At 57.8% G+C, this 24,067-nt stretch overlaps 1 protein-coding gene across 8 annotated transcripts; it reads right to left on the bottom strand.

Moving 5' to 3' along the window:
• Positions 1 to 356: 356 nt before the first annotated feature.
• Positions 357 to 24,046, bottom strand: BRD9 (bromodomain containing 9). 8 transcript variants are annotated; one of them, XM_027073355.2, is made up of 17 exons: positions 23,850 to 24,044; positions 22,973 to 23,187; positions 22,585 to 22,717; positions 21,055 to 21,115; positions 20,484 to 20,628; positions 18,785 to 18,895; positions 17,943 to 18,118; positions 16,771 to 16,903; positions 14,542 to 14,617; positions 13,511 to 13,606; positions 12,485 to 12,617; positions 9,828 to 9,939; positions 8,922 to 9,005; positions 6,768 to 6,806; positions 4,292 to 4,391; positions 1,792 to 1,965; positions 357 to 1,090 (listed from the first exon to the last, which is right to left on the bottom strand). In XM_027073355.2, the coding sequence occupies exons 1-17, from the start codon at positions 23,899 to 23,901 to the stop codon at positions 990 to 992; spliced, it is 1,941 nt and encodes a 646-aa protein (XP_026929156.1). In that variant the 5' UTR covers positions 23,902 to 24,044; the 3' UTR covers positions 357 to 989. The 8 variants fall into 8 exon arrangements, with proteins under 8 accessions (XP_026929156.1, XP_026929164.1, XP_026929170.1 ...); XM_027073363.2 differs by having other exon boundaries at positions 17,943 to 18,076; XM_027073369.2 differs by having other exon boundaries at positions 17,943 to 18,058.
• Positions 24,047 to 24,067: the final 21 nt, after the last annotated feature.

Here is a 24,067-nt window from a genome sequence, read left to right as displayed (position 1 = left end):
CGGAGAACGGGGCCAGACGCAGAGTAAACGCGGGAGGGTGAGCGGACGGAACGGACGCTGCTGACCTCCTGTGACAAAGGTTCTCGCCGAAAAGTCACTCGGAAGTGGACACCCACAGGGGCGCCTGGGGCTCAGGGTGGTTGAGCATCCGACTGCGGCTCAGGTCATGAGCCCATGGTTTGTAAGTTCCAGCCCCACGTCGGGCTCTGTGCTGGCAGCTCGGAGCCCAGAGCTGCTTCCGTTTCTGCGTCTCCCTCTCTCTCGGCCCCTCCCTCTCTTGTGCTCTCTCTCAAATATAAACGTTGAAGAAAATTAAGAAAACAACGAAGAAGTGGACGCCTACGGGCTGTAAACAATTACATGCAATCGCTCTGTATTTTATTGAGATCTCTACGTTTTGCAAATGTAAACAGGCATCCAGTAAACACATCCAGATTAAAAAAGTCTACGGACACAGCACACCACTGTCGCCAGGGGGCAGTGTCAGCTTCCAGCAGAAGGCAGGCCTCGCCCAGCACAGCACAGAGCCTGTCCCAGGCCAGGAGGGTGTGGCCCCACCACGACCTGCTTCGGGAATGTGGGGACGGCGGGGAGGGTGGGCAGGGCAAACAGCACACAGGACCCCCAACGTGGGCATCTCTTGCCTCCCAAGGGGTGCTCGGGAAGGATGCTGGGGCAGGACGGCGTGTCCCGGCCAGCCACAGGGAGGAGCTTTACAGACCCCTCAAAGGTCAAGAGACAAAGCACAACGGCTCGACCCCACCCGGTCACACACCTGTATGTGTGCTGTCCACTGTCCAGCATTCACGGGGCTACCCACAGAAACACGGGATCCGCGTATGGCTGACATGATGCCAGAGACACCTCCCCACCTCCCGGGGCTGCTTCCCGCACGCCAGAGGGGACAAAACGAAAGTCTCTGTCTCACGACAAAAACTCTGTACACACAAATAAAAAAATAAAAAACTAACGGAAGTCTATCTACAAGGCTAGCTCTTTGCAGAGGCTGCAGGTTCTGGAGACTGAAGAAATTCGTATGGGTCGTGGGTCACCTCTGGCTGCTCCCCGACGCTGAGGCGAGAAGGACTTCCTGCAATTGTGGGAAAGACAGGTGTTCACACGGCAGATCCACACACACGTCACGGTTCACACCGGGCCGAAAACGTGTCCTAGTGACAGCAGTTAGTGAAACCACAACTCAGCCACAGAGCCCGCTTGTTATTCAGCCAAACCTCCACCGCGGACGAGCACCCCTGAGCCCACAACGTCAAGACGTACTCCGCGAGCCTGACCTTCTATCTGGGAACTACGACAGCAGCATGGGCAAGTAAGGGAGTAAATTCAAGGAGCAGGAAGCGTTTGGCTCCCTTCCTGGTGGGACTGAAATCCCGATGGGGCCCACACACCTGCCCGCTCTGTCTCAGTAAACACAGAAGGCCCCAGGCCACCTGCTCTCCCCTCAGGGCCCCGGAGGATCGACACACTCCTTGACACTCTGTGTTGGGACTAAACACGGGAATGGCAGAAAGAAACAAACGTTCCCCGAGTTGAACTCAGCGTCTGAGGCTCGTTCTGCCCCTTCCAAGGGCCCTGGGGTGTAGCCAGCTGGGGCTCCTCCTGACGCAGGGCCGGCCACGTCTCACGGCCACTCCCCACGATTCCTAACGCCAAGTGACTTCCACTCACACGTTTCCGCCCCGGGCAGCTGCCCGACTAGGGCGGTCTCAGCGCCCCAGGGGCAGGGACACCCTGCAGAGGGAGCAGCCCGCACGGTCCCGGGGGCCACCTTACCCAGGTGGTGCTGGTCCCTATCGGAGGGGGAGGTGTTGGACAGGGAGCTGAGGTTGGAGGACGGCCGGGAGCCCCCGCGCTCTGCCTGTGCCTCGTGCAGGTCCTGCAGGAGCTTCGCCGTCTCATCCAGGTTCAGGTGGCTGTCGTCTGCGTCAGGCTCCTTCCTCACTTTCCCTGCACAGACACGGGGCCGTCAGACGTCAGACACCCAGACGCCTGGGCCGCACCCCCAGTCTCTCCCTCGCCGCTATGAACGCTTGGGACAACACCCACCGTGCGGAAAGCTGGGGTGGGCGGGGGGAGAGGACAGGCAAGCTTGGAGGGCGGGTGCCACGTCAGATCTGAGCCATTCACGAAGAGGGCTTGCCCTCTGGTGTAAACACGCAGGAAGCAGGACAGCATGGGCAACGGAGGCCCGCAGACGCCAGGACGGAGAACACGCCAGAGCGGGGGCAGGGGGCCCCGGGCAGTGGGCTGCCGGGAGAGCTCCCGGGTCTGGGCCAGGAGGGGCCCTGCGTGTGTGGGAGCATACGACCCCTCCAGGCAGTTCAAGAACTCGCGTGTCTCCGACAACCGGTGGCCCAAGCCTGAAGAAGGGTGCGGTCCACCGGCGGGACGGTGTCCCTCCCTACACTAAATGTGGCTCAGGGCCGCCCTTAGAGCACCTCACAGCCACACCCGGACAGGGTCCGACGCCTACACATTGGTAACGGCCCGTCGGAACGTGACCAAGCGCAGCATCGAGGCACGCGAGCTAACCAGCACCCAAGGGCGTAACTGCAGTCTGGCCCATAAGAAACCACTACCGGGTGGGCAGAGGGCAAGGAAACAGCCCCACCAAACACGGGAGGAAAGTTGTGAACAAGAGAGGCCTTAAATTCGCGACTAGGCCCTCGCTCCTCAAAAAGCAGAGGAAGAGGGTGGTGAGGGGAGAAGGGGAGAGTCTGGAAAAGCCGAACTGGGCTCCGGCACAGGAAAAGAGCCGCGTCTGCGGCAACCCGCCACCCCACGGCGGGAAGCACAACAGCAGGTGAGCTGCGGCGGAACAGACGGCCAGACACGAAGCAAAGACACTCGGCAACACATGGCAGAATCGGGAGCCCAGCTGAAAATCCACAGACCCCCGAGTCCACAGGTCGAACACACCCCAACGGATAAATCCAAACAAAAGCAAATCAAGGCACCTTACACTCAAACTACCAAAAACCAATAATGAGGAAGAAACCTTAAACACAGAGGAAAAGAAGAGTTGGCGAGGCTAACGTTAACACAGCAGCCTCCGACCGCAAGCCCAGAAGACCAAGTTGGCCCTTGGCTGGTGAACTTGGATCCCGGGAGGGTCGCCACCACCCAAGTTGACAGAGGGGCTCCCCGGACCTCGACTGTCCATGCAACTGATGTGGTTTCCAATGAACACCTGCTCTCCTTCCAGGAGCCTGGAATTTGTAGATGTGCCAGGGAGAGAGTGCCTGCATTGGCCCAACTCGATGCTGGGAGTCAGGCGTGTCCATGGGACCCCATGGGCGGCTCTGAAGCGCTGCCTGGTCTCCCCCAGACTCACCCCATGCGCCCCTTCCCTCTGTGGGTCCCGATCTGTCCCCCTTTGCTGTATCAAACCAGAGCCACGAGTCCCAAGACTCCTAGGGAACCACCTAACCCAGCGGTAGGCGTGGGACCCCCAAACAATTGGGAAAATAACAGACAAGGAGCAAGACAGCAGATCTCAATCAGGTCTGGGTTACCACGCTAAGTACAAACAGCCTAACCCAAGGCAGAGACCGCGGGGCTGATGACAAAGCGAGAGCCGGCCTCATGCGCTCCGAGCCGCTGACAGAAACCACTTCTGACGCAGGCAGGATTTCTCACCCCCGGCCGCGGTCGCCTCCGGGGCCGGGTCATTCTTGGGGGGCCGCTCCCTGCGCCTTGGGATGTTTAGCAGCACGTCTGGCCTCCACCCCTTGACGCCAGAAGCACCACGGGCACAGCCACACGCAATGAGGGAGGCCACCGTCCGCGAGAAGCCCCGTGGTAATGGTCAGGTGGGCCCAAAGGAAAGGAGGGGAGGAGAATGCACCCCGAGAGCCTCGAGTCAACAGGGAGCCGGACGGCCAAAGAGATTCCAAAACCCTGGGTGCCATGCGGACCGCAGAGGGCATCTCACGTGGCAGGGTCGGGCTCAGCTGCCGACGAGGGCACAGCCTGGTGGGTACGTGTGTGCAGACACATCGATGGCAGGCCACGAGGCAGGCAGCTCGTCCCTACACGACCGACAGGCTCGAGGGACCCTGACGTCAAAAAGGAGACCTGAGCAAGCCCCCTCCGGGGCCATCAGGGAGGGACCCCAAGCACAGTGGCCATATTCCTAGAAAGGGGACAGGCCTCAGCACACCAGCCTCATGCCCCGGGGACCACCTCGCAGACTGACTCGGCACCGGGGATGAGAACACAGCGTCCTCTTCCAGCGGAGCCTGAGGAGGTGAGCACGCCCGGCACGACCTACCTAGAGAGCCAAGCATGGAGATGTCCAGGGAGGCGTCCGAGTAGGACTTTGTCGACATGAAGTCCAGGACGGAGTTGCTGTCGCCCAGCGAGTCCCCAGCCTGCAGGAGACAGGTAGGTACCGAGCAGAAAAGGAAAGAGGTCACTGAGCGGGCAGTTAACACCAGCTGTTGAACTCACAGGAGCGGCAGCGCCCCCCACCCCCCCCCCCCCGCCGCCCCCAGGACAGGCCGGCTCCGCCACGTCCACACCCAGGGAGCGGGAAGACCACGCTGCGTCTGGTCCTCGCTGCAGCCACGACCACCAGGGGCGCTCCCAAAGGCGGCTGCCACTGCCGAGACCAGACCCCACAGCCAAAGGCCGCTGGGTCTCAGGGATAAACAGGTCCCTGCAACGGGGGGGAGGGGGGCGGCGGCACAGGGGGACACAGGGGACCTGAGGGGCTCACGGCTACCTTGCAGAGACTACACGTAAAAACACGGCAGATTCCAAGCCAAGCGTGTTCTCTCTCCTTCTGTGGCCGCCCCACGCCCTCCTAGCCCTCTCTGCACTGTAAGGAAACAGCCCAGCGTTCCCCGAGACGCTCCCACCATGCAAACCTTCCACAGCGGCCTGTGGCTCGTAAACGTTAGGAGGTAACAGCTAATGTATGGCCCTTTTTAAAATGAACATTGAGAGCCACCTCTGGTGCTTTAAGGGAAATGTACTATAAGTAAGACCCTAAGGCCTCCAAATCCTACCAAATCCCACCCTCACTTTGGAGATCGGACCCTAAGTCACTGTGGGATAAGTTACTGTCTGATGACCACGCCCTTCCCGACACACGGCCTGGAGGGACCGTTTCTTCACCAAATAGTTCAACTAAAGGTCCACATTGCAGCAGACGCTCAGAGCCTGTGGACCTGGTTGCGCAGGTGCACGTCACGTGCCCTCGAACACCCTCAGCCCGCTCTGCAGCTCGAAGGCTCACACAGGGTCTCCTCCAGCCCAGAGAGTAGGGACAGGCACCCACCTACATCCGGCCACACACAGGGACCTGGCGAAGGAGGAAGATGAGACCCTGCTAACCAGGCAAGGGGCACAGGGCCTGTGAGCCCTCTCCCGTTGGGCCCCGCCCTCTGGTATGAACCCTCTCCCATCGGCCTATCCCCTGTGGGTGTGAGCCCTGTCACATTAGGCCGTGCCCTCTGGTGTGACCCCTATCCCGTCAGCCTGTCCCCTGTGGGCGAGCCCTCTCCCATTGGGCCGTGCCCTCTGGTGTGAACCCTATCCCGTCGGCCTGTCCCCTGTGGGTGTGAGCCCTGTCACATTAGGCCGTGCCCTCTGGTGTGAACCCTATCCCGTCGGCCTGTCCCCTGTGGGCGTGAGCCCTCCCCCGTTGGGCCATGCCCTCTGGTGTGAGCCCTCTCCCACTGGCCTGTCCCCTGTGGGCGTGAGCCCTCCCCCCGTTGGGCCCCGCCCTCTGGTGTGAGCCCTCTCCCACCGGCCTGTCCCCTGTGGGCGTGAGCCCTCCCCCGTTGGGCCCCGCCCTCTGGTGTGAGCCCTCTCCCACCGGCCTGTCCCCTGTGGGCGTGAGCCCTCCCCCGTTGGGCCCCGCCCTCTGGTGTGAGCCCTCTCCTGTCATCCTATCTGGGCGCGAACCCTTGCCATCGGTCTGTCTCGTCTGGGTGATCTGTGAATTTGCTTCTTTCACTTGACTTTCAGAAAAGCCACTTTGCTCTGTGCTCTGATAAGTCTCTCTCAAGAGGAAATGTCACAGTGATCACCCTGGGCCATCGACGCGCCGGCCGGGGCTGAGCTCGTGTTTATGGAGTACAGCGGTGGCCAGGTCTCGGGGGAGAGTGCCACCGGGAGTCCTACAACGACCCCACTGTTACCGCTCCACTTTGCAACCAGAGACCGAGGCTCGGTGCTACTCATGATCCTACCCAGGGCCCAGCACGGGGCCCTTCTCCCTACGTGGCTGGGGCAATCATCCCACAGCTGCGGTTTTCCAAGTTGTTACAGATTCGCCCGCAGCCTGGAACTCATAGAAGCGCCTTGAACACAGCTGGTTTACGCACGACTTCTCACACCAGCCAAAGGGCGGACACGCAGACCTCCCTAGAGACCTCACAGGGCCGAGGCCCCACACATAGCCGAGGGAGCACCCCAGAGGCTAGAGTGCCCCGTGGCTCCCCTACCAGCGCCTGCTTCCCCACCGGCCGGCCGTGCACACTTGCCACGTGAGAAGACAGGGCCCCCGCACAGCCACTGCTCTGCGGCTCCCGTGCCTGGACTGGGAGAGAAGTGCCGTGGCTCCCTGCCCCTCACCCCTGTCGCTGAAACTCAGGGGCAGGGAGACTACCACTGAACCAGTTTCCCAAGAAAACAACACGTGACCCTCTTCTCAAGACCCCATTTCACAGGCTGAACACGACCGTTCCCCGCAGGAACGCTAATCATCAGGTTTTCGCTTACACGTCCGTGCAACTCACCTTCGCTTCCTCTGGAGGCTTCACGGGAACATTTCTCCTCTGCAAATCAAAACAGGAGAAGCCAGTTTTCGAAACGGTTTTATACAGAACGATTCGCGCAGATCGTGTACACAGACGTAAATTAAAGCAGCCCACTCAGTCTTGCTGGGGTTGTCCTCGCGGTATTCACACCACCCTGTGAATCAGAGCTGGTGCAGCACCAGACAGACAGCCAACTCCCCACAGAGGGCCCGATTCATGCAAGCCCGGCCAAGACCCTGGGAGGCCGAGTGCCCTGATGGCACCCTGGGAGGGACGGAGGCGAAGGAGAGGGCACCCGATGCGTTTCCGCAGCCCTGGACGGCTTCAAACAGAAGGTAAACGTCTGACGTTGTACCTGCGTCTCAGGGGCAGCTCAGGAAACCACCTGCTAGGTGAGGAGGGTCCCCTGCCCTCCGATGGGCTGCACTGTGGGGCCACACATCTTCTCCTCGGGCTGCAGTGTGCACAAGAGGCTTACACTTGACCACTACTGCATGACCACAGCCTGTGCGGGACCCAGAGTCACCCAAGACAGCTACTGTGTGACTACATTCTGTACGGGACGCCCAGCCACATGTGACCACATGTGGAGATCACAAGCCTAAATGCTACTGAGCCACCGTCCTGCAATCTGGCAGGATCTTCACCTTCAAAACAGTCACTCAGCTCGCACGCTTTTGCATCTGAGATCTTTTGTTTGGGACAACGTTCTGGAGATTCACCCGTGCTAAGGTTTTTATAAGTTTTAGTAGAAAATTAACTTCTCCGCTATCATAACGTCCAGTTCCACACGCATACGCACGCCTCCACTAACGTATACGTTTTAGCATCAAACGTCACCTAACGCCACAGCACGTTGGGAATTATGTGACTCCTGTAATGCAAGCTCACTTTCAGGAAAGTGATCCCGCTGGAATCTAGAAAGGAAACCAAGTGGCCAGGACATCTCAGGAGTTCCTGCTCTGTAAAGACACAGCCTCACACACTGTGCCCAGGGGCGGCACCAGGAGGAAAACTTTCAGACCATGGTGCAGAGAACGGGAGCCGGGGCACAGCGGCCACACGGAACTGAAGAGTGGCAAAGTCTGGAGAGGAGGATATAGCTCACAGCAGGAGCTCCACAAGTCCAGGAGGGCTGAACCCGGAGCACACTGACCTGTGCGCACACAGACGAACACCATGGGGCCAGGTACACGTGAGGAGACACAACCAAACTCCACCCAGCCAAGACCTCACTGAAACCTGGGCCACCAGAAGAGACCCTGAAAGGCCATTCCTTAGGATCAGGGCCAAATTCACCCAACATAAAGGCCGCTGAAACCCACCCTACCAAATTAAAAACAAATCCCAAGAAATCAGATGACTCCTAAGAACTCTGCCAAAATGAACATCAACGTTCTTAAAAGAACACAGTAAAATCCAGGCCAGCCTCACCCAGCAGTAATGTACGTGAGCACATGCCTACCTAACCTTCCAGTAGCCTGCTTAAGATTAATCTTAACACGTAGTCGACGATGACACGTTTCACTTAACCCAACGTATTGAAAACATTTTTTATTTTAACGTGAGATCCAGATAAAATAATGAAATAGTTTTACGTTTCTTTTTTCGCACCAGTCTCTAAAATCCTGGTCCGCAGCTCACATTCTCATCATACCTAATTCAGACTAACCACAGTCATATTTCCGCCAGTCACTTATGACTGCTGGCGGCAGTAATAGCCAGTCCAGACAGCAGAGACTCGACAATGTAATGCCCGGGGCCCAATCAAACAATAAAGCAGCAAACTGTGGACAGTAAGCAGAGGAAAATCGACCAAAAGGCAAATCCAGGAATGACAGAGATGACAGAATTGGTGGATAAGGACTTTCAAAGCAGCTGTGGGAGATATGAGAAATAGGTCCAAAAATTTAAAAGGAAAGCATGAACATAACGTGAAAGGGAAGGCCTGAGAAGGAAGAAAACAGAGCCTAGACCTACAACACGGCGTCTCAAAGGAAACCTTCACTGGCTGAGCTTAACAGCAAACGTGGCTGCGGCACAAAAACAGATCACTCAACTTGAAGCCACGGCAACAGACAGCACTCACCCCTGAGGGAGGGACAAGAGACTGAGAAAGGAGCTGAGCATTACCGGCACTCGGGACAGGCCAGGATGCCAGCCGCGTGTCAGAGTCCTGGAGAAGCGACGAGTGTGGGGTGGGGGCAGACACGACATCTGAAAAGACGACGGATGAAAATCTTCTAAATGACGGGCCTGAGGAGCCCGACAAACGTTAAGCAGGATAAACACAGAGAAAAGAACGCTGAAACACATCAGAGACGAATTACTGAAAATCAGTTACAAACATTAAACTTTAGAAGCATGTAGAGCAGCAAACAGTCCATTTCCTGCAAAGGACAAAGGAGCGAGTATCTGAGGCCTCCTGGAACGGAGGTCTGTATAGCACAGACCTCTTCTTGTCTTTTCCTACAACCTTGAGAAAAGGAAAAGCCCACTCGAAGCCCGTCGGCCGACGCGTGCGCTTTGCCAAGAAGACACGCGACAGAAGACACAGACGCCTACGACGGCGACGCTTCAGAAACGGTGTGGTCAGAGGTCTCTCAAAATAGGAGAAAAGCAGCCTAGGATTCCACGATTCCAGACCCAGGGAAGAGGAATTCCATAAATACAGATAAAATAACTTCCTTCAGACCAAAAAAAAAGCTGAGTAAATTCCCCGTCAGCAAGTCTACACTCGAAGAAATAGCCAAAAAGAGTCTTCAGAGCAAAGGGAATGGACGGCACACGACAGTGATCTGGGTATAAAGTCACAGAGCCCCAGAGACGGCGGGGGGGGGGGGGGGGTGGTTGGGAAGGGGGGGTGGCAAGCGGGACTTCTTAAACTTTTCAGTTCCTCTGAAAGAAAACTGACTGCCTGAAGTAAAAACTTAAAACATGAATGAGGGGAGACGAGCCAGCGATTCCCTAGGACGGTGTCCATCCGGACAGGCTCTTTCCACAGGCGCGGCCCCACAAACGCGGCACATGCACGCCCACCTGCCTCAGCTGGAACAGCATCCGCGAGTGGTCCCCGCCGGTGATCTGGTCTAGGAGGTCGTCCACCATCTTCTTGCTGTAGCTCCCAGCATCCTTCACGAACTCCTGCAGGCTGGAAGGCCGAGAGAGGGCATGATGCCGCCGGAAGGCCCCGCGCCGCACGCTCTCGTCTCCCAGGCGCCTTCCCCGGGGCCGGCGGTCCCGAGGAGCGGGGCCTGCCCCGTGGACCCGGCTCCTCGGACGCGCCTCCACAAGAGGGTCTCGCCAAGAGCCGCAAACCTCCCACGTGTAATCTGGGGGGTGGCAGCAACCGTCTTCGTCGGATACTCAGGGTGGCCCATGATCCAGAAAGGTGAAAAGCAACTCAAGGGGCACCCGGGTGGCTCGTCAAGCACGTGACTCTCGACTTGGGCTCGAGTCGCGATCTCACACTTTGGGAGTTCTAGACGCACATCAGGCTCTGAGCTGAGCGCGGAGGCTGCTTGGGGTTCTCCCCCCTCCCCCCCGCCCCTCCCCCATTCACGTGCACATGCACTCTCCCTCAATATAAACTAAACAACAAACAAAAGAGATCTTAAAAAACAGATGCTAAAACTTAAAAACCATCTCGAAAAGATCACTTAAAAAAAGACAAGGCTAATGAGAGTCCGGGCACGTACGGTGAACTCTTGAACAACGGCAGGGATCAGGGGCGCCAACCCCGCAAGTTGCAAATCCACGCATCACTTCTGTCTCGCCTCACACCGAACCGCTCGCAGTCTGCTGACCGGAAGCCTTTCTGAGAACGCGAGCTGACGAGCGCGGCTCTCGCACGTCACACGCACCGCACACCACACCCCGCACGAGACACACCAGGAAGAGCACGTTACGAAGAAAATCCCGAGAAAACCCGACCGCGACGCCATCCTCTACCGACCGAGAAAAGCCGCGGGTAGGTAGCCCCGCACAACCGCCAGCGCGCGGCTCGGGGTCAACGGGGAGACACGGGCTCCCGCGGGAGGGGCACGGCCGTACCCGGTGCTGTTTTCGTTTTTGTTTCCGTTCTGACTTAAAGAAAGGAGACCGAGGAGAGATGCTCCACAGCAGCGGGGAGAGGGAGCTCGTGCGGGAACGAGACTCCGCGGGCACCGCACCCTAGAGTGTTGTCCTGGTTTTCGGACTCCGTGAATACTACAAACTAAAAAAGCAGTGAGTGGAAGGCACCGTAAAAGAAGGCGGGGGACAAAGGCCCGGGTCCTGGCCTCTAAGCCCTGGGGCAAAGGCTCAGAAGGGCTCCCCAGAGGCCAGACCGTCACACGGAGCGAGGAGGGCCACCGATCTGGGAGTGAGACCGTGACGGCACAAGAGTCTCTCCGGGAGCGTTTCAGGAGACGCCACCACCGTGAGCATGTGACGGGAGCAGGGACACCGGAACACTCATGGCGTGGTCTGGAACAGAGCGCGTGGCGACGTGACGCGGGGACGCCCGGGAGGAGCGTGGGCTGCGGCCGCCGTGCGCTGCTCACGCGGTTGGGCTTCTTGCTGCCCGGCGCCCAGAGTCCATCCGTGTTTCAGCGGTGGGCGCGGGGGAAGGCGACCACCGTCTGGGAACACCGTGCCCCCTGAACCAAAGGTGACTGCCATCCCTTAAAGGCTGTGACCGGGCAGTGGGGCAAAAGGGGGGGGGGAACCACTTGTGACACTGTCCTCGCTCACCAGATTTCCTCCTTGGTGTTCCACTTCTGCTTCTCTGGGCTCGTTAAAAATCGTATTAAGGGCTGATTTCCTTTTGCTCATTTTTAAAATACGTCCCGTGTTCTGTTTGGAATTAAAGCTCTAATACGGAAAGATCCATTTCTTAGAAGTTAGCCAAACTTGCCTTTCCTCCTGGAGAATTCCTAAAATTCCACAGGCGTGACCTACTTCTATTGGTGCACAGAACACAGCAGTTCCACAGAAACACGGCACCACGTCTGAGGTTTTAGTACCACGTCCCAGTCACCGTTGGGGACTGAAGCGTGTCCCAAAATTCTTCTGCTGAAGCTCCAACCCCGGTACCTCAGAACGTATTATTTGGAGACGTGGCCTCCCAAAGGTGATGAAGGTCGAGCGGAGTCTGTAGGGGGCCCTAACGCGTTATGATTGGTGTCTCTGAAGGAAACGGAGACCGGGACACAGACTTAGAGACGGGCGTGCAGGTGAGGACACAGGGAGACCAGGGCCGTCTACACATGAAGCACAGAGGCCCCAGGAGAAAGCAGCCCTGCCCACGCCCGGGTCTCGGACTCCCAGCCTCCGGCCCCGCCAGACGACGAATGCCTGTCACTTCAGCCCCTCAGACTGGGGTGCACGGTTCCGGTGGCCCCAGCAGACGAACACGGCCACCGAGCCACGTTCCAACAAAATCACGAAACAAGCTCCAAACACGTGGTTGGTTACATGCACACACACATTCTTTTTTAAACTACAGCCCGGATCGTCACCTTTGTAAGGCGCAGCTGAGTTACCCAAACTTCAAGACCAACCCGTGGCAAACCAGTGGTTCACGGAAAAGAACTCGAAAACCTCTGCCGTGCAGACCCGCTGCCGTCGGCCGTCTCCCGCCAACCACCCACCGGGGAAACGGCTCCTCCCGCACGGCAAGCGAGAACCTTCCAGACCGTGCCGACCCTGCTCACCTCAGCGCACACTGCACACCCGTCTCATCCCCGTAGGCGGAATACAGCAGGTCTATCTCCTCCGACTTTAAGTCGCCGAACACGGAATTGCTGTGCATTGAAAGCGCGGTGGTGGTGCTGGAGAGAAAAGTGACTGAGGGTAGGAGAGGGAGAGCACAAGACGTGAGACACACGTGCGGTGACGCCCGCACGAGACGCGCTCGGTCCCGCGGGCGGTGCCCCCGCCCCCGCTCCCAGCCCCCTCCCTGTGACATCGCTGCTTCCCAGTGACCCGAAGTGGTGGCAGCTTCCGGGCCAAACCAGCACTTCAGGCTCTGCAGCAGGTGCAGAGGACAGTTTACGCGATGCAAGGCGAGCGCGCGCTGGTAGAAGGGCTTCGTGCCGACCCAGGCCCTGCTGGGAACCGAGCCCACAGGACGAGGCTGGATCCCTCAAGGGGCTGTGGGGGCATCACGGCTGGCGTCCCCACGTGAATGACGTCAGAGCTCAAGAGCAATGCGTCTCAGACGTGCCCCTCCCCCCCACTAGACTCCAGTAGCACCACGGATGTGACCATCACAACGTCCCCAGCTGTCCCCCGGGGAACAAAACTGCTGCACACCGATACACTCCAAATCTAGCAAACCAGCCACAGACGTCACTCGGTCACTCGGCCACACACACAAGTGCGGCCAGCACACCAGTCCCCTCCCTCCCTCCACCGCCACACCCATCCAACCTTCCATCTCCCACACTTGCCCACCATCATTCGGCAGACACCCGGGCATACACCCCTACCCACGGTCGGCACGGGGCTGAGACCCACAGACCGGTACGAGTGGACGGCAAAGAGGAGCGTGCCCGGTGAAATGTTTATTCCTCTCACTCGACAGGACCTTAATTTAATCTCATTGTTAGTTTCAGAGCCAGAATCTGGACACAGTACTAAGAACAGGTGAGCCAGGAAGATGGCGGGAGGACTCTGGGTCCACACCTCTCCTGTGATTTCCCTCATCCCGTGCCCCTACCTGCCCACCCCACACTCACCTTTGCCCCTTCTCTCATCCTTGAAGCCCAGTGTGGTAAAGCCGGGGAGCAGCTTGCTGGAGAGTGAGCTCAGGTCCACAGGGTGTGTCTCCTCCTCTGCAAAGGGACCGGGCTGTGAACAGGTGGCTCGGGGAGCTCCCAGCTCCCGCAGTGGCTCACAGAGTGCACTTGGGGAAGGCACGGGGGGCTCTCTACAAAGACCAGCTAAAATCAAATTTACAGAAACCACTAAAATTCTTAGGCGCCTGGGTGGCTCAGTGGGTTAAACATCCGACTCTTGATTTCAGCTCAGGTCGATCTCACGGTTTGTGAGTTCGAGCCCCGCCTCAGGCTCTGCACTGCCTGGGGCCTGCTTGGGATTCTCTCTCTCTCTCTCTCTCTCTCTCTCTCTCTCTCAAAATAAATAAGCACTTAAAAAAAAAAAAAGTAGCCGCTACAATTCTCAAACCTTAACTCTGTCTAAGCTACGAGTTGATCAACTCAAGATACTTTTCAAAGAGACGGAGTACATAAGGGCTTCCCCACAGGTGAGCAGATCCAGCATCTGTGCCCCCCTCAAGGTCCTCAACACGATGATCACACAGGGCATCCCCTCTAAGCCCACGTCTGGGCCCCTTCCAAGCTCCGCGAGTGCGACGGAGTTGTGCACTCTGGCTCCTCCCAGGGAGCCCTGACAAGGGTGTGAGTCGATCCTCATGATGGTATCTGGAAGTCAGGCCATGAAGACTTGTAGAACCGCAGCCCTGTGGGAGCACAGCTCTATACTGGCTGCCTATGCTAGACCCTGGGGCAGAAAAGGTCTGAGCAGCACCCCTGCCCCCGCTGGATGACTGCCCCCGTCCACGTATCATACGCAGGCTGCGTATCACACACAGGAGGGGGAGAACAGGGGAGTAACACCGGATGGGATTCGTCTATGCCGTGCGACTGGGGCCTGCTCTGCACAGGCAACCGTGATCTCAAACGGGCTACGAAGCCGAAACTCCCTGGCGCTGTGGAGACTAACCCCAGCCCTGCTCGGGGCCACGCACCGTCAGCATCCGGCTCGGCCGTGTTGACCACGCTGTAGAGCAAGCTGCCGTCACTGTCCTTCTTCAGATAGCCCATCTGCAAGGAAGCACACCTGAGGGCCGGCCCTACGTGCTCTGCCGCAACGCCAACAGAGCTAAGGCGTACGAGCACGGCCTAACGTGCACAAATCCCAACAGGTCACGGGGCAGTTGGTTTCCCCATGGAAAAGACCACAGAGACCTCTCTCATACCTCCCCAAACTTGACATCACACCCATGTGTACTGAAAGGATTAAGACTAGCTCCTGATCCTTCTAAAGGAGATACGGAAACAGGAAGCTTACCCCAGAAACTGCCCTCTTACAGGATGTCAGAACCTGAGCCAAATGACCCAGAACAGGACCCTGGTCACCAAATGCCGTATCAACGGGCACTAGAGGCTCCATCTCTAACACAAGGGACTTAGTTCCGCTTACAGAAAACCACTGAACAAAAGCCCTCTTCCTCTGAAGGCCCCCAGGAAGGTCCAGGAGGGGCACCTGCACATGGGAGTGGGGGAAGAGAAGAGGGGGACCCTTGGCCTGAGTGCCTGAATACAGGGCGGGGAGGACAGGACACCCGTCACTGCTGACCATGTGAGCACTGGCCACATAAGTACTGACCATGTGAGCACTGGGTGTGTGAGTACTAACCGTTCAAGTACTCACCATGTGAGCACTGACCATGTGAGCGCTAACTGTGTCAGTACTGATCACGTGAGCACTGACCACGTAAGTGCTGACTGTGTAAGTGCTGACCACGTGAGTGCTGGCCACGTGAGCGCTAACCGTGTCAGTACTGACGAGCGACGACCACATATACTGACCACGTAAGTGCTGACCACGTGAGCGGTGAGCATGGGAGTACTAACCATGTAAGTACTCACCATGTGAGCACTGACCATGCGAGTGCTGACTATGGATGTACTGACCACGTGAGCGCTGACCACGTGAGCACCAGCCACGTGAGCGCTGACCATGTAAGTGCTGATCACGTGAGCACTGACCACGTGAATGCACTAAGGGGAACAGGAGTCAGGTTTCTTGCTGTGGAATTACAACCCAAAAAGGGAGAAAAGGGAAACAGGCCCAGCACTGGGAGCAATGGGGGTTCGGGTGTGGACACGTGCCTCTGATGAATACACGCAGCTCAGCATGGCCCTCCCTCACCGAGCTACAGTCCGCGGGGCTCTTTCCCAGCGCCACTGAGGGCCGTGCCCAGTGCCCAGGACATTCCAGGGATGAAGCACTACAGGCGTGCAGACCAGCGGGTCCAGCAGATCAACATCAGCTACACAGGGAACTGCAAACTTTCCACCAGGGAAGCTTAAGGTAAGTAAAAGATTCATCTCCGTATGCTTCACGTAACTCGGCGTATGCAAAATGTCATTGTTCAAAATCTTTGACAAAACACTCCACGCGCGTTTTGAAAACGCGTGTCTGAGACAGGGATGTGAAGTTCTAAGAGTTCTTCACACAGACCACATGCACAGACGAGACTGTGGATGCACCAGGTCAAGTAAACGTGTCGGGATTAACATCACCTCTGTCCTTGTTACCGTGACTAGCGGGTTTAAAAGTGCACGCAAGGGGTGCCTGGGTGGCTCAGTCGGTTAAGCCTCCGACTTCAGCTCAGGTCACGATCTCACGGTCCGTGAGTTCGAGCCCCGCGTCGGGCTCTGGGCTGATGGCTCAGAGCCTGGAGCCTGCTTCCGATTCTGTGTCTCCCTCTCTCTCTGCCCCTCCCCCGTTCATGCTCTGTCTCTCTCGGTCTCAAAAATAAAATAAACATTAAAAAAAAAAAAAATTTTTTTAAAGTGCACGCAAGAGCCACACCGTTTCTACCGGAGGTGCCGGTCTGCTCTCCCGGCAGGGGGGTGCTCCAAGCACAGCAGGGAGGCCCCCACAGGCCAGGCCCAGGTCAGATGGGACCCACGGGCACCGCAGAGGCACACAGAGACGCAAGCACACCAGGAGAAGAGGGAGGCTGCAGCGCAGATGCCTGGCAGGCCTGACATCCATCCGCCGGTGGGCAACATCCCCACTACGGGGCTAGGCTGCTGTAGCGTCCCCGCATCACACACCGCTTCTAGGAGGCTCCTGCCCGCGAGGCACCCCTGGAGGCCCCCGCCCACCCCCGAGATGGAGCCGGTGACGGAACCCAAAGCGAGCCTGCGGGACACGAGCTCTGCCCAGACACCCCTGACACTACCTTGCCCCCTGGGAGGAGCCGGCTGATCCTGTCCCGAGCCTCGTCAGCTGCGTGCTCCACCAAGGCCAGCACGTGCTCCTCTGCCGTGCTGTCAGTCAGGCTGCAGGCATTTCCTTCCGGCTCAAACGTGCAGCTGCGAGGCAGGAACACCACACCCGTCACCGGGGCACGTGCTGCTCCCACCTCACCACGGTCAGTCCCTACCGCTCCCCAAGGTCACCACGGGCCGGGAGCAAGGGCACGGACCACTCCTCGACCCTGTCCTCGTGGCTGTAACTGCAGCAATATGCGGGGCCTCCACGAACAGCGAGGGAGCCCCAAACGGCCACTGGAGGTGTCTCGTGTCTCAGCTGCACACCTGAGTTGATCTAAGAGCAACCTGACGGCAACCTCACTACTCACAATGTCATTCGAGGCACCGTTGGAAAAAGAGGCAAAGCTCCGTGGAGCGTGGAGACGCCAGAAACAAGGGTGAGCTGGGAGCACAGGTCGTGAGGCAAAAGGGGCGTCCCGAGCCTTCGGCAGGCGGGCTCAGACCCCACACAGAGCTTTATTCGAACAGCCAAGGGTCACTGGGTGCAGCGCCCAAGGGATGTGGCCTCTCCTGTGGAAGCCAGAAGCATATGGACCGACTCCATCCAAGGAGCTGCGGGAGCAAACTCTGCCTGCGGACCCCAAGCCTGCAAGAAGGCCCCGCCTCTGGCCCAGGGTGGACGGCTGCAGGAGTTGGGGGGTCAGGTACGAGGAGAATGAAGCCCCCCCACAAAGCGTGTCACCTGCCTAACACAGCACAGCTATGTCCCCCGCACAGGGACAGCCAAGCTAGGCCACCATCAAGTGTCCTCCTACACGTGAGGGAACTTCTTCAGAGTGAAGGGCCAACAATCACTGCAACACGCATATGGGAACAGCAGTGTCACACCTGGAACAGAGCCTGCGTGTGGCTGGCAGGGGCTGTCCTGCCCTTGTGCCCCCAGATCCGTTAGCGTGACGAGGTCCGGCTGGCCCAGGTTGCCGGCCAGCTGCCTGGAAACACCTGAGACCAGAGCTCACACGCGGCCGCTGGGGACCGGGCTCCTTCCAGCAGGTGGGGGTCCGCGAGCTACTCCGCGGACACGGGCGCCAGCACAGGCTCACCCTCACTCACAATCCTGAGGTGCGTTTCCCGTTACCTGATAACTTCTCTACTCGGCCTTTTGGATTTCTTGGCAGTTTCTACTTGTACAGGTGCCGCTTCAGGAACGGGCTCCTCAACAGCTGTGTCTTCGTTGCCCAGAAGAGCTGCCTGCTGAGAAAAATCCATGTCCTGCATAAACGACATGCTGCGCTTCAGAGCTAACAGCCGCTCCTAGAATCAAAAAGGACAGAGCAGCAGGCCTTTACCTCTGCCTCACAGCCGAGGCGCCATGGCGATGGGTGGGATGGGGATGGCCGCAGCCTCGCCTGGCCTAACAGCGGGCTCCCGTGGCGCTACCGCGGCAGGTGCAGGTGGGAGTCAGCACCACAGGCGCGGCCGATTGGCTGGGAGCACTCGGGGCTGGCAGAGGGGGACGGGCCAGAGGGCACAGGGGCCCGCACCTCACCTACAGGCCGGTCAGGCACAAGGCACTGGTCCTAGATGCGTGACGCATGCAACCTGGCTCATGGGACAGATCTGGGAAGCCACTCCGGACGGCCAAGACGTCCTGTCTGGACTCAGTCAGGCAGCCACGTAAAACAAATCACAGGCTGGCTGCAATCCATCAGACACCCACACTTAGATCAACAGATCCAGCACTTTCCACCAACCCTAAAGGAGACGTTCCAGCTGGCGCAGGAGCAGAGAGAGAGAGAGAGAGAGAGAGAAAGCGCGCCTGGCAGGGAGGGTGGCCTGGGATGTGTACAGAGGCTCTGCACCACGGCCAGTGATGGACGGGTGGAAGCATGTCAGTCAGTGGGGGTGGGGCTCTGTGTAGGCATCGAGACAGAGGGGAACTCTCGTCTCTGTGGCTCCTTGCCGCTGCGGGCTTCTTACTTTGCTCATCATCTTAAAGCCTGCGTGAAGGATCTTCTTAGCTAACTTGTAGTACACAGTGTCTGGTCTGTTGTAGGTCATCGCGTTATCACACATCAGTTTGAAATCCGCCTGAAAGGGAAAAAAATAGAATCTGTCGAGTTTGAACCACTGAGATGCCGGCAAAAACCGGATTCCTGTCAAGAGGCTAAAACTGAGTGGCAAGCAACTAAACCAGGCTCTTCAGCTTAACAAATGGTTTTTAACGACTCTTTGAGGGAAGTTTCAGACCTTACAGTGAGAAGCCTGCCAAACCTGGAGCTTCCTCCTGAGCGCGACACGTGTGGCTTCTGTTTCTGTTTTTTTATTCTGAGAAAGAGAATGTGTGTGTGAGCAGGGGAGAGACAGAATCCCAAGCAGGCTCCACGCTGTCATCACAGAGCCTGACGTGGGGCCTGAACTCGTGAACCACGAGATCATGACCTAAGCCTAAACCAAGAATTGGACGCTTAACCGACGGAGCCTCCCAGCTGCCCCAACACGTGTGCGTTCTAAGAACATCGCGGCTCCCTCTCTCCATCTCCAGCTCCCCCGCTTTGGGAGAAATCACATGTAAGTAGGAACGACAAGTGACAGCCAGGTCCTTTTAAGGAAAAGCTGAGGAATGAGCCGAGAGCTGAGCATGTTCACGTCCTCTCTCTGGGATTTTGCCACAGAATTCAAAACTTGGTCTATCGCCAATTACTCTAATAGCATCAGCAAAAAGGCTTTCTGTAAGATAAGGGAAATCTTGCTGAACAGCTTACGTTAAAAGCAAGCTATTGGACGTTTCAATATATCATCACCCCAACCAAATTACAGACCGCACACACACCTGTCACTGTGCGCTGTGCTGGCCATGAGAACGCATAAGGACAGCTGAAGCCAGCCAGACCCCGACCGAGCCCCAGTACTGGCCCCACGGCCAAGGTCCCCAGGGCTGGGCCTGTGGCCCTCAAGTCCCCCTCCTCTGTGGGCCCTGATGTAGCAGTCTTGAGGACAAGGCAGAGGGGGGACACTGCTCACATCCAGGACTGTCACTGGGCAGCAGAGCAAACCAGGGCCCGACAAGGAAGGTGGAGGACTGAGGGCCGCCTGCCCCCGTACCCTTTCACGTGGCACAGCCTCTGAGGCTCAGCAAACACGCTCAGTCATGTCACCAGCAAATGAAAGGAATAGAGCTAAGCCTTCCAAATTGAATAGAAACTAAAAAAGAAACCCGATGCCTTTTCCTACATGACATCATTACCAAAGCATCAAGCACTCATCTTGATCCGCCCCTGGGATCAAAGCCAACAAGCAATTCCTGCCTCACGGTTGTACCAAGAAACAGAGTTCAGAACTACACACTAGAGAGTCATAGAAATTTATCGTTAAAAAAAAAAAAAATTAAACTCACAGTTACTATGAAACAAAAAACTAGGAAAAACTGTAATTCTAAAAATACCCATCCTGGAGTCAGACCAAATCAGACACACTTTTGCTTGACCTCACGTGTCTCTACAGCTTCCAGACAAGATACCAGTTTCCCTGATGCAACCTTTGGGAGACCTTGGCCCGAAGGCTCAGGCCGCCATGAACACTCCCAACTAGAAACCAGCTGATACGGACAGAGTGCTTACTGGACATAAACACACAGAGAGCTTCACAACAATTATTTCAGAAACCGAAATTAGTTTACCTTAAATTCTGTGACTGATTTGTATTCGTTGGCTACAATCTTGTCTTTCATTGTACCAAAGTCCATGGGATGTTTTATTATCATGGAGTATCCGGGAGCAATTGCATCCGTGACAGGAAAAGCAAAAAATCCATGAGGATCTTTTCTGAAAACAAGAACATCATTACTTAAACAGGAAAACCCTAAATGTAGATTTCCAAACGATACAAAACGTTTCACGGTAAAAACATGATACAATTCACCAAGTTTTGTTCCTTAAAATGAGAAATAAAATTTACACTCTGTAGAAGCGTAGATGTTTTTGATGATTAAAAATTCCAAAATTACCCTCCTGGCTGGAGCCGTGACATCTGCATCGTGGAGGTCCTGACCGCCCCCCACCAACACCCCTGCCCTGCACGGACCAGGCACACGGCGCTCTCCCCACGCCGGCCCACCTCCCCACTAGACTGGGCGTCACCCAGGGAGGGCGAAGGGTCTGCTTCACGGGTGTGGGAGGTACGGGAAGAACCCGTCACAAGGAAAGACACCCTGAAGGTTCCCGACCTCAAGTTCTTGAGAAACTGTTTACCTCTGGAGCTGGCGGAGAAAATGCTCTAGTAACTGCTGAATCGGTGTGCTCTCGTTCTCGGCTGACAATTTAAAGAGTACAGGATAACGATGAGTCAAAACATCTTGATACTGTGTCACCAGAGAGCTCCCACTCCACGGCACGTTTCAGTGTTTCAGGCTCCAACAAGAACTGGGTACAAGGATGACCCAGACCCGGTCTTGGCCCCAAAAAACTCAGCTGGGTGGGAGGGGCATCCACCACAGCATCAGTCCCCCAAACCCCTTAGAAAGTGCCAAGATCCTTCAGACGACAACAGGGAGCTGTCACTTGTCAGTCTGTATGAATCCCCTGTCACGGCCGGGCCCAGTACGTTCCAGACACAGTACGAAGACGGCCAGGACACAGAGGCCGAGCTTCACCGACTATCACTTTACTTGGCAGTCCAGAACCTCTGGCCGCACCTCTGCTGCTCCTCCTCTGTAAAACGGGTACGAATGCAACCGCACGGGGGTCCTTGTGAGGACGGCCACTAACTACATCTCTTGGCCCACGGTGTGGAACCGTGGTTTCCGGTGAACGTAGTAAGCACACGTGGCGGCCTAGGTTCTGTTCCCTCAGCCATAAGAACACAAGTGCTCTTACCACTGCCGGCCACGCCCAGCCCCCAGACCTCAGCATCTGAAATGCACTAAGGAACCAGGGCTCCTCGGAGAAATAGCTGGTTCCAGGGCTGAAGCAAACAGGCCTGCAGACCACGAGGGGGTCCCGATAGTGACAGTGACCAGAGCAAGTGTGAACATCACCTCTTCGGGTACATGGAAGGGAAGCACTGCACGCGTGACCTCAATCAGCTGGTCAGACCAAGCCAGCAGGGACCGGCGACCGTACGCACCTCGTGAGCACGTTCACCTAGCGAACCGTCTCATGCCTGACCTTCTCTCCTGCCCACTGTGCCCCGTGGCCCCGGGTCCTACCTGTTCACCGTGGCAATGACTTGCACGGGGACGGCTGTTGCCAGAAAACCACACCCTCGGCAACGACTGCCATACGACCCCACTTCCTTCCCTCCCGAATCACAGGCAGCGAAGCCCAACGTCAAGAAGAGAAACGCTCGAAGGAAAACCGCCTCCACTTCAGTACCTCCTGACCCTTTGAAAGCCCCTGAGGAAAGTGACCACTCACAGATTAGAGAGCCCCGAGTGTCCTCTCCTCCGGTGAGGCTGGCACAGCCCTCGTGGTGCCTGACAGCCTCAGTAACAACTGATTTGAGCACTAGTTCCCTTCTCCCCGTGACGAGCTCGTGAGTTTAAAAAGAACAAAGGGAGGGGGCACAGGAGCGGCAGCTGGCTGAACCCTGCTCTACAGGTTCAAGTTGACACTAAGACCTCAGGTCCAGCTACGCTTCACGTCGAGCCCTGGAAGAGAAAGCGCTGTTCCCTCCTTCCCGCACACGTCCCCAAGAGGCAGAATAGCACGACGCCAACCACTGTGTCACAGAGACAGCTGTCGCGCTCCAGGAGAGCCTCCAAACACGTTCCTTCCACTCGCCTGGCTGTGTCCGGCACGCTCGCACGGGCCTGTCGGGGGGCGGCTCCACCTCCACCTTCTTGCCGGGATCAAAGTCGTCGGCCTCTCCCTCCGAGTCGCCATGCTCCTTTTCCCGTTTCCGCTTCTTCTCTTCCTGTGAGGCAGAGTCAGGGCACAAGAGCAAGGCAAGCAGTTTTCAATAATCTCCTGCAACACAAAGCCGAGCAGCAAACCTCCCTCCAGAGACGCTTCTCCTTCAGACCCCCCCTCCCCCCCCAACGACCACCCCCTGGGCTCGTGCGCCTTTGGCTACAAACAGGACAGCCCTTTCCTAAGACCCCACGGCCCTTGTGATCTGCCCTCCGGGGGGCTGGGGGGCCTCCACCGGCCAGCTGCCGCCCTGCTCTACCTTTCTTTTCCTTCTTTCTTCGTCGTCAAGGTGCTTCTCCTTCTCAGATTTCTTCTTCTTCTTCTTCTTCTTTTCCTTGTGCCGCTCTCGCTCATGGTCTGACCTGTCATCGTAATAACTGGAGTCGTGCCCAGACCCCGACAGCTCAGTCACTTCACTTCCTCCAACCTTGAGAACCAGCTTCAGGGGCTTCTCCAAGGGCTTGTCTGCATAATCTGTAAGCAGAGACCGCAGCTTCGGGGTGTGCTCGGGTGTGTAGTGGCACCAGGGGCCCGACGTGCAGGGGGAACAGAGAGGACGCCCAGGCCCCAGAAGGCAACACCATCAGGGAAAGATGGGGAAGCAAACCCCAGGGCTGCCAGCCCCGCCCCCCTTGGTGCTGCATCACCCTCAGGGACATAGTTCGAGCTGCTCTGTCTGGCGAGGAACAAGGAGGCAGGGGAGCCCAGGAGCCTGGTCCCTCCCCGCCCCCTTCCCTGAGCTCCTGGCCTGCGCTCACGCCCGTCTGTCCTGCAGCAGACACAGGACCGAGGCTGCAGGAACGCGCAGGCGGGACGCGGGTGACAAACAGGGACGAACTTCTCCAAGACCAGACAAGCCAACACAGATGCAGGGGCCGGACCAGACGCCCGACAGCCCTGGCGCCCTGGCCCGGAACCTCCGCCCGCGATCCCAGAATCCTCGCCCAGGACACCTTCCCGCCACCCCGGAATCTTCCCCCCGCCGAGACCCCCCTCCCTCACCCGCAGGCGAGCCGGGGATTCTCCCTCGGGGCCCGAGCCCGCGAGCCCGGGATCTTTGCCCGGGGCCCCCGCCTGGGACCCCGCCCCCCGCCCGCCGGCCGGCCCGACGTCACAAAGCGCGCCCGCCGCCTCACCCTCGTAGGACGAGCGCCACTCGGTCTTGTGCTTCTTGTGCTTCTTGCCCATGGCGGCGCGGGGCCGGAGCGCGGGGCTGAGGGCTGCAAGCAAGCGCGGCCGCAGCGTGGACGCCGCCGCCGCGGCCCTGACTCGCCACCCGCCTGGCCCCGCGGAGGTCGCCGGGCCCCGCCGGAAGCAGGCGCCGGAAGTCGGGCCGTCTCGCCCCGCCGGCGCC

The sequence above is a fragment of the Acinonyx jubatus genome, chromosome A1 (genome assembly GCF_027475565.1).
Source record: "Acinonyx jubatus isolate Ajub_Pintada_27869175 chromosome A1, VMU_Ajub_asm_v1.0, whole genome shotgun sequence".
Classification (NCBI taxonomy): Eukaryota; Metazoa; Chordata; class Mammalia; order Carnivora; family Felidae; genus Acinonyx; species Acinonyx jubatus.
Note: the sequence above shows the minus strand (reverse complement) of the source record. Positions and strands in the feature narration are given on the sequence as shown.